At 41.4% G+C, this 14,007-nt stretch overlaps 1 protein-coding gene across 5 annotated transcripts in view; it reads right to left on the bottom strand.

Moving 5' to 3' along the window:
• Positions 1-405: 405 nt before the first annotated feature.
• Positions 406-14,007, bottom strand: part of SERPINE2 (serpin family E member 2) — a 117,221-nt gene continuing 103,619 nt past the window's right edge. For all 5 annotated transcript variants that reach the window (XM_069727649.1, XM_069727647.1, XM_069727648.1 and 2 more), the window contains 7 exons: positions 12,253-12,480; positions 11,680-11,877; positions 9,133-9,328; positions 8,662-8,762; positions 5,340-5,426; positions 4,773-4,856; positions 406-984 (listed from right to left, as the gene is read on the bottom strand). In XM_069727649.1, the coding sequence (XP_069583750.1) occupies positions 947-984; positions 4,773-4,856; positions 5,340-5,426; positions 8,662-8,762; positions 9,133-9,328; positions 11,680-11,877; positions 12,253-12,480 (932 nt within the window). In that variant the 3' untranslated portion in view covers positions 406-946. The remainder of the gene's footprint in view (positions 985-4,772; positions 4,857-5,339; positions 5,427-8,661; positions 8,763-9,132; positions 9,329-11,679; positions 11,878-12,252; positions 12,481-14,007) is intronic.

Raw genomic sequence — 14,007 nt, 5'->3', positions numbered from 1 at the left:
GCAGCAGGGACATGAGATTGTATGTTGCAGTTAATTATAATGTTTAACAATTTTCTTATATTGATGTACAGTGATATATGTCCCTTTAGCCCAGAAATCCAGCAATCAAAAATGTGAAGTTACTGTATAGACTAGCAATGCATGTGCGAGTGGCTGCAAACAAACAGTCGGCCATTCCAGACACAGAGGCTTGAGATGTTTATGGTGGAGTTGATGAGGCATAGATGTCGATATAAGTTTGTGAAACTCCACATTCTGGCCCTAGGGTCACAATAAGGTTGGCCACCAACAGTATTTACTGTCTAAATGAATCAATTGATCACCATTTAGAAGCTATAATGAATTTACAATGTGTAATAAATAAAATCTTTAAGAAACAAAAGAAGAAAGTGCACACTGTCAACATACTTTTAAAGCACCTCAACACGAGATGCAGTCGGGAGCATTTAATTTGAAATAACACATGCATCATTTATTACAAGAAATGTATAGAAAGGAAATCTAATCACAGTTTTCACACAATACACTTAACTGCCTCCTAAAAACAAATAAAAATTAATCTTCATAAGAAAAATGTGTGCCAAAGTACCGCTAATGAAGGCCAGGGTAGTCCATAACCAAGAGCATCCCAGCCACAAATACTGTACCATGAAATATACACCAGTTCCACATCACGACTGACCTCTGAGAAACCAAATACAAAATTAAATGTACAAAAAAAATGTAAATATCATAATTGAAAAAAATAAAATAAAATCAGCAGTTGGAAAAAAAATCCACAAAACACAACGCAATTTAGTTACTGTATCAAAAATGCACAGGTCAATAAAAATTACTGTTAAAAGCACAATGAAGACTTTCCAATTAAAAATGAACATTCACAAAATAAAAACTAAAGTAGTATACAAAACACTGGATTCAGATTTTTCACGGGAATTGTTCGACCTCAAGGTTTGTTTATTTGTCCTGTGAAGAGAACGGCACCTGGAAAAGAGAGAACATTTATATACAACCATCTGCACATACGGATGCACTTCCTTTACCTCCCCCTTGGAATGAGCATTAGGACTCAGTTAAGACACTGGTGAATCTTCTAAATTTCCTGAACCCCTCATTGTTTTTATGGGAAACACCATTCCAAACCCATTTAAAAAGGAACTTATCTTAAAATATTAAAAGCCAAAAGTCCACAAGATTGTGTTGCATGCAATCAGCAGCTTTTGGCTTCAGCTGTAGTTTAATGCTACCATAGAAACCTTCAAAAAGAACCTTAAGACTCACCTCTTCCGACAAGCCTACAGCCGGCAGCGATCCTCAACCTACTGAACCGCCGCACAACCAGCTCTACCCTCTCCTAGTGTATCCTCACCCATCCCCTGCAGACTGTGAGCCCTCGCAGGGAGGTCCTCCCTCCTTCTGTACCTGTAAGTGCCTTGTTTTTTGCTCATGTTCAATGTATTTGTCTATATTTGCCCCCTTTTCACATGTAAGGGGCCATGGAATAAATGGCGCTATAAAAAAAATGAATAATAAATAAAAAAAAAAAAAAAAACTAACCAGTCACAGGATCAAAAAAGTGGCCAGATATGAGCACCCTAAAATTACATCCCCGAGAATTCTCGTGAGCTACTCCCCTTTGCTAATAACAATACAAATTTACAAACCAGCACACACAAAAAAAAGTTTAACATCTCTGGAGCAGTGTTGAAATAAAATATTATTTAATAAATACATAATAAATTGGAACAAAATAAAAGCAAAAACTGCCCTCTTGATCTTGTGGCCTGTCCTTTTAAATGGAATCTGTCAGTAAGATTTGCCCTAGGCAAGCAGAGGTAATGCAGACAAGGGCGGCCTAAGGGTATGTGCACACGTATTTTTGAGGGCTGCGGATTATTCTGCAGCGGATTTCATAAATCCGCAGGTAAGAGGCACTGCGTTTTACCTGCAGGTTTACTGCAGATTTTATGCAGAATTTGTGCGGATTCCACCTGTGGTTTTACACCTGCGGATTCCTATTGTGGAGCAGGTGTAAACCGCTGTGGAATCGGCACAAAGAATTGACATGCTGCGGAATGTAAACCGCAGCGTTTCCGCAAGTTTTTTTTCCGCAGCATGGGCACTGTGGATTGCATTTTCCATAGGTTTACATTGTACTGTAAATGCATGGAAAGCTGCTGTGGACCCGCAGCGGCAGATCTGCAGCAAAATCCACAAAGTGTGCACATAGCCTAAAACCTTCCAAGGATACCTTTTCTGTTGCCATTTGATGCTCTCTTTTGGTGAAATTCTTCTGTTAACATGAAAATTAGTTTTGCCAGTGGTTTTATAATTTGCGTTCTCAGCTCCTCTTAGCCAGCACTGTACCCGCACATGACTGACAGGAGACACAGGCTCTCCTGCATGACCGACAGTGGAGACACAGGCTCTCCTGCATGACCGACAGCGGAGACACAGGCTCTCCTGCATGACCGACAGCAGAGACACAGGCTCTCCTGCATGACCGACAGCAGAGACACAGGCTCTCCTGCATGACCGACAGCAGAGACACAGGCTGCGACCGCATGACTGACAGTGGAGACACGGACTCTCCTGCATGACATCACCTATGCTCTCTACTGTCAATAAAGGAGTGTACCTATGGGGAGAAGGGAAGATTGCAAGTCCACTTATGTCCAACAATGCACTGTCAAAGCAAATTTGCATGTGAATAAAAGAAAAATTTCACAGCAATGGAGCATCAAATGGCAAAAAAAAAAATACCACAACATCCTTGGAAGGTTTTACACTGCTCTTTCCTGCATTACCCCTTCTTGCCAAGTGCAAAACTTACTGACAGATTGCCTTTAATATACAGCTACACAGCAAAAATCCTCTATAATATATATCCTTAACCTTATACTTTAAATAGTTGTTGGCCGATCGCCATTTCTAACAAACTTCCCAAACACAATGTGGCTGAGCGATCGTCCCTTTTGAATGGAGAGAGTGCAGTAAAAACACCTCTGGCATCAGTTCACCTCCTCTAAGGACAAATAGGGCATGTTGAAATGCAACATGTTAAATCCTTTTTCCTCCTGATCGAGAAAAAAAAATAAAAATCCTGGCCATTTGATTCTACTGTTCCTGACAAAATTGGTTGGGTCAACCCAAGGTATGTGGCCACCTTTAGGCTATGTGCACACGATGCAGATTTAGCGCAGATCCGCAGCGGATTTTTCCGTTCAGAAACGCTGCAGATCCGCACTGTGATTTACAGTACAGTGTAAATCAATTGAAAAAAAAAAAAAAAAGCTGTGCAGATGCTGCGGATTTAAAAGAAGTGCATGTCCCTTCTTTTGTGTGGATCTGCAGCGTTTCTGCAGCGTTTCTGCACCCTTCCATGATAGAAATCCACGGTGGTAAAAACTGCAGAAAACCCGCACAAAATCTGCATAAATTTCGCATCAAAACTGCACAAAATCCGCAGCAATTCTGCACCTGCGGTTTCTGCCAGGAGATGCAGATTTTGTGTGGAAAATTCTGCACCCCATAGCCTTTAGGCTACAATCACACCATCAGCATTTGGTCAGTATTTTACCTCAGTATTTGTAAGCCAAAACCAGGAGTGGAACAATTAGAGGAAAAGTATAACAAACACATCACCACTTCTGTATTTATCACCCACTTTTGTTTTTGGATTACAAATACGGATGTAAAATACTGACCAAATACGGATAATGTGGCCATAGCTTTAAACTCCTTTACCGATTATGATTCTTCCCTGGATAACTTATTTGAGTCTGAAACTTCAGATGGCCATATACATCAAACAGCCATCAGCAGAACATTTGTTCAGCACATAGGTATTCCACCTGACCCAGACCCACCCCACACTTACTGTAAGCGCACTCCATTCCGCCGAGTGTTCATGAGCTCTCAATGAGAAGAGAGCGAGTTGGTGGCAGCCAGAAGCAGCTCATCACTCATGAGGGCAAAAATGCCTGACTCTTCTTCTCTCCATCATCTAGAAACACCACCATACATACAAGATGGCTGGCTGTTCCAATTAATATTGGCAGGTTCAAAGTTTTAGTATGTGAATAAAGGTTTTTTATAACCTAAATTAAAATCATGGTTTTAAAATGTACCAAGCCTCCATACACCAGACCATAGATTCTTCCGTACACATTAGATTGAAGAGGACTGAACCCACCAATTTCAGCATGCCCAGCCACCCATCTCATGTGTAAGGAGGTCTCTTGACTCTACTCGGACACATGATGTTGGGCAGGATAAGGATTGGGCGTGCTCCGGGTCAAACAGCGGATGCCACCCCCAGAGGAGCACAACAGCAGATTTCTCCCTTTCTCCTCTTCAGAAACATGTGGATGAAATCTGGTTAATGGCTTGTTCACACGTTGCATTTTTGATGTGGAAAAGCACAGCATTTTACACTACCAGCAAAGTGAATGAGATTTAACGCACGTGCTGTTTATTGTTAGTTTGAACCTTCAAAGTTTTTAAAAAAATCTGCAGCGTTGGGGTTTTTCTGTGTTTTTGCCGCATTTTTCAACCATTCAATTGCACAGAGAAAAATGCAAGCAAAAAACACGTTAAAAAAAGTGAACAGATTTTACAGGTTTTTTTTCTGCCAACGCTACAGTACTAGCAGCAGATTTTTAACTGCAAAAAAAACAAAAAAAAAAAAAACGTGTGCACATTCCCAAATATATGTCACAAATAAACATCTTATACTATGAAAAATTAGTTATGAGGAAGGAAACGCTCACCTGTTGGGTTATGTCTGATGAAAAACAAGAATGGTCGGTCCACTATAAACCAGGGAGGAGAGGATCTTGCTATTAAAATTGCAGCTGTAAATGAAAAGAAACATTATTATTTACCCATTCGTCTGCAAAAAGTACCGTAACCTCAATGTCCAAATACATTGCTGCATTTGCAATAAATTCTTTATTCATTCAACTATGCTTATTAGGCATCTCAGGTGCACCTAGCACCTCATTAGCATAATTGACCAATAATTTGTGGCAGACGCAAGTATGTCAATGTGGCGCTTGGCTCACCCTGTGATGCACTGAGCTCCTCATTAGCATATTAGAATAAAACATTTCTTGCAAATGGAGCAATGGATTTGGACACTAAGGTTATGATTTTTACTAGGGCTATGTCCCCTCTTAAGTACTGTGCTTTGTTTGAACAGTCAATTTGTGAGGACACATTCCCTTAAAGAATAGGGTCAGCACCCAGATCCCAGGTAAGACTAATCAAACACACAAGCTCTTGAGCCTGGAAAGAAGAGGGTATGGTGACTGTCTATTCATCAGGGAGTTACTTACCAGTGGCTGCTGAGGCTTTGGTACCATCCTCCTTCACTTCAATTTTAGCTTTCTGTAGCATATGGGAAACAAAAACTTGCTCCGATCCTATTAATGTGAAGATACAGAGTGAATTATGGCAGTAGCAATTGTAATACTCTATATATCACATAAAAAGACATTATGAACAATCTCCGGTATCATTTTTGGCACGATTCCTTTTCTAAACTAAAATTTAAAAGTATATTATATTACAGAAAAACAAAAGTAAAAAAAAACAAAAAATTGAGCTGCCCTTATTCACACTGAGGTCAACATTGACACATAAGGTTTTTAATATTAGACAGTGTAGGACTGTCCCGATCAGAGTTACCTTGACGTGGTGGGATGGCTTTTATGCTATTTTTGATCAAAAACAGTATTACTAAGAACTCTGTTATTTAGATGCACATTTTGCTTTTTACTTATTTACAGCAGGGTTTTTACTAATTTTTTCTTTTGAAGGTTTTGGAAATACAAAAGTGGAAGAACAAAATCCACACCCGTCAATTTGCAGATTTGAAATCTTTTGCATAAAATCAGAGACTAAACTGATTTATCTATATCTCCAGTAGATGGCGACAAAAGATCTGGCACTTAAACAAGCAACATAGGCCATCAGGATTACAGGACACCGATGACCCATTGCAGCATCAAACCATAGCGTTCACCAAACGTAGGAAGCACAAGTCCTCTTGGTAAATCTGAAGCCCCCAGTATTTTAGTGTGAGAACTCTATCAGATGTTTTCCTACCAGACGTGATCACAGATGTTCCCGCTGCTGACGTATTCTAATCTGACATCAGATGGCAGCAGTGTACAAGAAATAAGATTCTCTGTATGCATCTATGAAGAGCGGCCAATTACTAAACCATCCTCCCATCTGTAGCAGGTACTATTTCGTGGGCTCTTGACCCTCATCTGTACAGAGCACAGTGCTTGTTGGTAGCATAAGAGGCCTTAGATTTTTTCTAACCTTAAAAAGAGGCTACTAGGACAATTTGTCAATCTGAGCGTTTGCCCCATTAAAATATAAACAGTTACAGTGATTTGCAAAAGTATTCACACCCATTGACTTTTTACTCATTTTGTCACATTACAAGCTGTGTTTAAAGGAAACCTGTCAGCAGGATTGTGCTCAGTAACCTACAGACAGTGTCAGGTCGGTGCCGTTATACTGATTACAATGATACCTGGTGATGAAATCCATATTGTGGTCATTGTGTAATCTATATTTTCAGTTTATAATATGAGCGTGCTCCGGGACGGTCTGTCGGCTGGGCTTTATGTGGTGCTCTGCTTACATATGCACCCTTATGGGCTTATGACAGATCCCTTTATGTTAGACTTATTCAAAGGCAGGACTGCATACCCGTGCCGACTGGATGCAAGGATCACATGGCGTAACATTTTGTGAGCTCCAGAAGAGCGAGTGCAGACACCGCTGGCATGGAAGGAGAGTATATGTGATTTTATTTTAACAGGGGCGGACACCCAGATTGACAAGAGGTTGTCAGAGTAGTAGACAAACCCTTTAAGAGCCGCATTAAACTCCGAGATGATCACAAGCCATACAGAGCTGCCTCCTTCCTTGGAGAAGTGACAGCCAGTGCCATCTATTACTGCTATGACCACCAAAGCTTCCCCACAGAGATCACACCAAGATCAGGCACCCCTCACAGTTCTAGATTACATTTTAACATCTAGGAGGTCTCCACCTTACCCCCATTCCGTATTAGCTTATCCAGCTCACCATATTTATCTCTACACCTCAAAGCCAGTTAATATGCACCAAGACCTTCTCTTGTATGTGGCTACTCCAAGAAGTCACCCTCTGGAGCATTACCTTGGAAAACACAATGAAGTCTTGTTGCAAGAGGTCTTCAGTGAGAGACAGTATCCCCTCCGGAGCTGCCTTTACATATATGATAATATTAAATATATGAATGTTGTAGTAGCACCAAAAAGGTACTTAAGCAGTTGTAACCCCAGAATAGGAATGCTGCTGGCACCCCAGACTTGTGGCCCTGGGCAAATGACCAGTTTTCGACCCCCATCCACCCAAATGCTGGTCCTGACTGTAACTAGGACTTATTTTAGAAGTGGTGCTTATATTTTGAGCATACTCCAAAAATCCCGTAAAAATTATGCCAAAGCTCATTTTGGGGTAACTTATTTATTTTCAAGGAAACACATTGGGTGATTAATTTCATATTGGTGGGGGCCCGACAGCTGGTAGCCCCATCTATCAGGGGTCTGACACCTGGCAACCCCATCTATCAAGGGTCTGACATGGCAACCCCACCTACCTGCAGTAGACAGATGGAAGCAATGTACAGAGCAGAACAGCATTGCTCCTTACACTGTGTGGTGGTCGTTCTAGGGTACTTTAAATTGAATAAGAACTGAGCTGCAGTTCACAGTAACAGGCCGCTAAACAGCGAACAGAACTATCCTGTTCCACAATTTATGTTGCTTCTATCTGGTCGCTGCCACATCTGATGGGTGAAAGGATAGGTCATCAATATAGAAGTCGTGGACAACCCCTTTATGGCTTGTTGCTTTGGATTCACTACAGCCTTCCGGGGAGGGGGGTGAATGTTAGGAAGCATATTCTAGCAGCCAGTCCATCTCACACTATAATGGTATACCAAAACAAAGGACAACAATAAATACATTATACAGGAGGTCGTTTTGTCAGGGAATAAAAACTTTGAGACACTTGACAAGGGAACTTGTCAGGACCCACGTGCCCTCCAATGCAGCAGCATTCAGCCATGTCTGATTGAACTCCATCCTAACCAGTCCTGTATATCAGAATTCAGTCACAGAAATGCTTTTAAAATATCATTTATAACCTCTGCTTTTTCTAAGCTAATGAAGCCTGTGACTAGTTAGTTGCCCCAGACTAGTCAGCCCTCTTTCCTTGTTATCACACCCCTGTGGGCATGATAAAGTGTTCACACGGCTTCAGAGACGCAGTGACACCACCTTACTGAGTGGTGCGCATGCGCTAGATTTGCATAAGCAGGGATGATGCCGGCTAGTGCAAGTTACGTTATCACGCCCACAGGAGCATGAAAACATGGTAAAAGGGCTGACTAGTTTGGGAAACTAAAACGGCCCATTGACTAGTCAAAGCCCTTAGCATAGGAAAAGTTGAGGTTATGTAACTGAATTCTCTTATACAGGGCTGGTTATGGGGGAATTTAAATCACATGTAGCTGAATACGGCTGGATTGGAGGCCATGGGGGACCCGACCGGTTTCCTTTAACAGTTGTAGTTATGGCTCTTCCAACTTACTAGTAATCCGAGTAAAATTAGCCTTATTGGAGTCGAACATGTCAGTGATGCCAAGGTTTCTAAGAGGTTCCTTTAGATCAGCATCAGCCTCCACTGTGAATCTGGAAAGGACATGAATTAAAGATACATCATATATTCAGAATTCTCGTCATAGCAGTGAGCAACCAATGGAAAAGGTCTATGATTGCTAAATGGAAAATTCCAATATTCACTGGTTACTGGCAGTTTTTTTTTTTTTTAAAAGTGTAATTCTGGGCCACCAGAGACCCACAAAAAAAACAAAAAAACGCATCAATAAATACAACTCGGTCAGTCTTCACCAATTACTAGTCAACACGGCTTCTAGGATTGAAAGGGTATGGTTAACGACTTAGCAGACATGCCCAATAGGAAATGTCCTAGAACAAGACCATTTTGCTCACATACTCAAGATACCAAATATTATTTGAACATTAAAAAATAGCCGCTTACTTAGGCAAAATCAGCTGTACTCTCTTTGGGGTCATAGTCATCCAGCTTTGGAGAGTTTTTGTACTAATGTGTGGTATGATGGCAGACAGCGGAGTGCTTTCATCTGTAGGAAGTGCCACCAACATGCTCACACTTCCTCCATGATAGGGCAACTCTATTACATTGTACCACAGGCCACTGGGAGTACTTGCCGATCCTGTATTTTAATATAAGAAAAATATACATATAACTACCTCAATGTTACAAATTAAATTAGAAACAATATAATAAGGGGGGGGGAAGGATTTTTTTATAATTTTAGATGGTTGGGCTTATATACATATACTGCAGAAAGAGTTACCATTGAATCCTTCAGGGTCTACAACCCTTTGATTTAGGTCTAAATCAGTTTGAAAGATTGTTTAGGAGTAGATCTAAGTTGGCAAAACGTTTAAACCAAAAATACATGCATTTAAGCAAAAAAAAGGCTCCCCAAAAATCTCCTTTTGCGGTTAACTTGTATCCGCAGTCCAGAAAAAGTTGCCTTTAATCTTGTGGACTGGGGGTACAATTTATCAGTTAGAGGGAATGTGTATGATCAGTAGCAGGAGATCGGCAATAGTTTAAAATCATAAGCGACAGCATGGGTCAGTGGTGTAACGATCACGGTCCCCGGACACACATTCAGGTGAAATGTATTGTGTCACAGAGGCCCGCCGGCTCCCTGCATCACATTAATAGCACGGAACCAGGAGGCAAGTAGGAATGGTTTTTATTTTGGAGTGGACAACCTCTTTATACACAAAGCTTACAATGCATTAAAAGAAATAAAATTCCTCCTATAATGTCGATCTTCATTGGTTTCACATTGCAATTACAACGGAGAAATAAAATAGAGAAAAATACGTGGGCCAGGAGCTCAAAGCGTTGCTTTTTTTTGTCGCTCTCTCTTTTCCTGGAGCCTTGAGAGGTTGTAAAAGGTATCATGCTGCAGTAACAGCCCAATCCCAAGCTCAAACAACAGCAGGAGACAGACATAAGGTACCGTCACACTAGACGATACCGCTAGCGATCCGTGACGTTGCAGCGTCCTGGCTAGCAATATCGTCCAGTGTGACAGGCAGCAGCGATCAGGCCCCTGCTGTGCTGTCGCTGGTCGGGGAAGAAAGTCCAGAACTTTATTTGGTCGCTGGACTCCCCACAGACATCGCTGAATCGGCGTGTGTGACACCGATTCAGCGATGTCTTCACTGGTAACCAGGGTAAACATCGGGTAACTAAGCGCAGGGCCGCGCTTAGTAACCCGATGTTTACCCTGGTTACCATCCTAAAAGTAAAAAAAAACAAACACTACATACTTACCTACAGCCGTCTGTCCTCCAGTGCTGTGCTCTGCTCTCCTCCTGCTCTGGCTGTGAGCGTCGGTCAGCCGGAAAGCAGAGCGGTGACGTCACCGCTCTGCTTTCCGGCCGCTGTGCTCACAGCCAGTACAGGAGGAGTGCAGAGCACAGCGCTGGAGGACAGACGGCTGTAGGTAAGTATGTAGTGTTTGGTTTTTTTTTTACTTTTAGGATGGTAACCAGGGTAAACATCGGGTTACTAAGCGCGGCCCTGCGCTTAGTTACCCGATGTTTACCCTGGTTACCAGCATCGTTGGTCGCTGGAGAGCGGTCTGTGTGACAGCTCTCCAGCGACCAAACAGCGACGCTGCAGCGATCCGGATCGTTGTCGGTATCGCTGCAGCGTCGCTAAGTGTGACGGTACCTTTATGCCCTACCATGTTAAGCTCCCCCATAATAGACCAATGTCAGCTGAAGCTGCCAATAATTATTGGAACTGCCAGAGTCTAATATGTATGGAGGGGGCCTCGAAAAATTCAATTGTCGGGGGAGTTAAGAATCCGGCATGTTCAATTTTGGACTACAAATCCTTTCGTTCTCTTTGAGATAAGCCGCCACCAGACATGTCTGGCAGCAACTCTCAGAGAACACATGAATTCTTCTCTTTACTCTGTGCAGAAACAGGAAGTCTCTTGCCCCCGAATTTATCATTTCCCTCTTCAACCCCTGACCCAGCTGCTGCCTCCTCCTCACTGCCATATACTTTTGCTGCAATGACTCCTGTAGTGAAAAGAGACTTCTTGTTTCTACATGGAGCATAGAAGGATTCAGCTAAACTGTATGTAATCACGTGATGTCATAGACCTAATAGAAAAGAGAAGAATTAACAGGAAGAAAGACAAAATGAGCAACTGTAAGTACACAGTGGTGTATATAATGATGATTGCAATATATTAAGACGATAATTTTAATGGCAGTGCTTCTTTAATAGGTGCAGAAAATCTAGAACATCAAAAACTCCCCAAAAGCTCATTGTGGGAACATAGTGCAATGTGTTTGGGAGGAGTTGATCTCCTCCATTTTTATCTGGTGAAAGACTAAACAGGACATTAATATGTATGTGTGATCTGCGTGCTACAGAAACATACTCTGGACAAGTGAATCTTCCATTTACTTTTATCATTAATTACTTCTCAATAGTATTGGAAGAAAATAAGTTAATACTTACCACTACGGAACAAAGAAAGTTGGGCCAGCATTGGGACTTGATAAGCCTTTCCATCGGGACCATGGAAAGTCCGTTTTTTTGTGTTTTCTGGTTGGAAACGAGATTTCCATAGACCCTTGAAATACAGGGCATTGATTATTACCAATTTGGTCATTGAGCCGTCTATCAATTCTGGAGAAATTAGGTTGTCGATCATACCTATAAAATACAGATAGAGATTAACCTGACTGATCAGTGCACCTTAAACATTCTCCATGGATTTGTCAGACTATGCCTTATGTGCTCTGAATTTCTGAGATTGTACTGACTCTTGGACCAGATGCTCATTCATTATATAAGAAAGACTATAAACTAATATCAACATATAAAAAGGTTTTTGTTTTCCTGGAAAAAAAAAATGTCTGCCTATTTTCAGTACGGAGTCTACATGTGGATATAAAAGTTTGATATATTGTCTAGAATTTATTTTTTATGGATTATACGCTTGTGTAAGTTTTATATCCATAGGATACATTAATAGACTCCTTGTAAACATTCACATTAGCAAGTGTGGCACATCTGTGAGCCGCTTACCCTTTGTCTCATTCTTTACCCACTGGTTGATCATAGCGGCAGCTGTGTTCCTGTCCTGGAAGTCAGCACTTCTCACTTCGCTGTGAAAGACCTCTTTATTTTTGCTAACAAAGGGTTCCTCCATCTTGAATCCGCTGTTGGCAAATACTGCATTGGCTGTGTTCACAATATCTTTATTCTTCTTTGCTCCTATTGCCTTGTTGATCCTTTTTAATATTTTCCCAACAACTGAAAAATAAAAAATTTAAATTTTTGGTAAAATAAAACATCCAGGATAAAAAATAAAACAGGGATAAATAATTTAAGTTACGGTACATGCAAATCCACAGAACAATTCGGGCAGACTCAGAATATTTTCAATTCTACACTGCTCTTCATCCCAAAGTCCTTTAAAAATAGACATCACTGGATCCCAGATCATCATAAAATAGCCTATGTATAGCTGGTCGGACATGACTAATAAAATCAATGAAGGCAGAAGTTGACGAATGGCTTTTCACGACTACTGCTGCTATGAATGGACATTACAGTGGTGACCAAAAGTTTTGAGAATGAAAATTTTTCATTTTCACAGTTTGCCACTTGAGTGCATCTAGATCTTTTAGTCAAATGTTTCTCTAGTTACTGAAGAACAATTAAAAGACATAAGTTATTGATCTTGATAAAGCCATAAAAGTTTATGTAAAAGACTCAATATTTACAATGTTGTCCTTATTTCTCAAGACTTCTGCAACTCGCCCTGATATGCTGGATATTAGCTTCAGGGCCAAATCATGACTGATGACAACCTCCAAGCACCGATTAGGCAAGAATGGGTTTTCACAATCACTAATGTATGTACACCTGCTTTGTGGGAATTGATCACATGTTCTCAATGAAATTTACATCTGGGAGTTTTCTTGCCATGGACCCAAAATGGTCTGTGTTCACAGAGCCACTTCGTTATCACTTTTTCCTTCTGGCATCACGGTGCTCCTGTAAAGGAGTGGAGAAGCTCTCGACACTCCCCTTGAAGATTATAAAACATGGCAATGCATTAAATTGCTATGTCTAGTTTGTGGCCTGCAGCACAACTGTGTTTTAACTGTGTGTTTTAACTAACTATTGAAAACAGCCCAAGGTGTGAGGAGTAAGGCAGAGGAAATTCAGTTTGCGTTTTGGTCAGGGAGTTAGCGGAAAGTACTGAAGAGGGAAGAACCTATGGTCCTGCGTTGTAAAGGGTGTTGTGAGTAAAAAAGTGAGACTATACTCAAGTTCTGGTGAACTGGTATCAAGCGGCAAAGGATTCCTTATCTCAGGCAAGTGGGGTCTTATGACAAGTGTTACCTATACTAGATAAGTGGAAGTGTAGCCAGACCTGAGGGTTATAGAGAAGACGGGCCAGGTTGCGACACGCGTTCTAAGGGGCATTGAACAGGAAGATTCATCGCCACACAAAAGGGCTTAATTTCCTTTAAGAACCCATCTTTAAGGACTTTAAAGCACAGCAAGTTCCACTAGGGGGCCCATGAGTTTGTTTTGAACAGTGTCTGCATCCAATGATGGAACAGGAAGAAGTCAGCTCCCTCATCCATCATTCTCCCTGAGCAACTGAGCTCTGACATCTCGGCGCAGCAGTCATAATGTCACTACATCACGCCTGCTGTGCAGATTGCTATTTGTACTTCTTTAAAAATAAATAATGTAGGGGCCAATTATACTGAGTTGTAGGGTCGTGTGGGGAGGGTGGGACACTGTGGGCGCCATTCTATTGTG

The sequence above is a fragment of the Ranitomeya imitator genome, chromosome 5 (genome assembly GCF_032444005.1).
Source record: "Ranitomeya imitator isolate aRanImi1 chromosome 5, aRanImi1.pri, whole genome shotgun sequence".
NCBI classification, from domain to species: domain Eukaryota; kingdom Metazoa; phylum Chordata; class Amphibia; order Anura; family Dendrobatidae; genus Ranitomeya; species Ranitomeya imitator.
The sequence above is the reverse complement of the archived record's forward strand: the minus strand, read 5'-3'. Positions and strand labels throughout refer to the sequence as shown.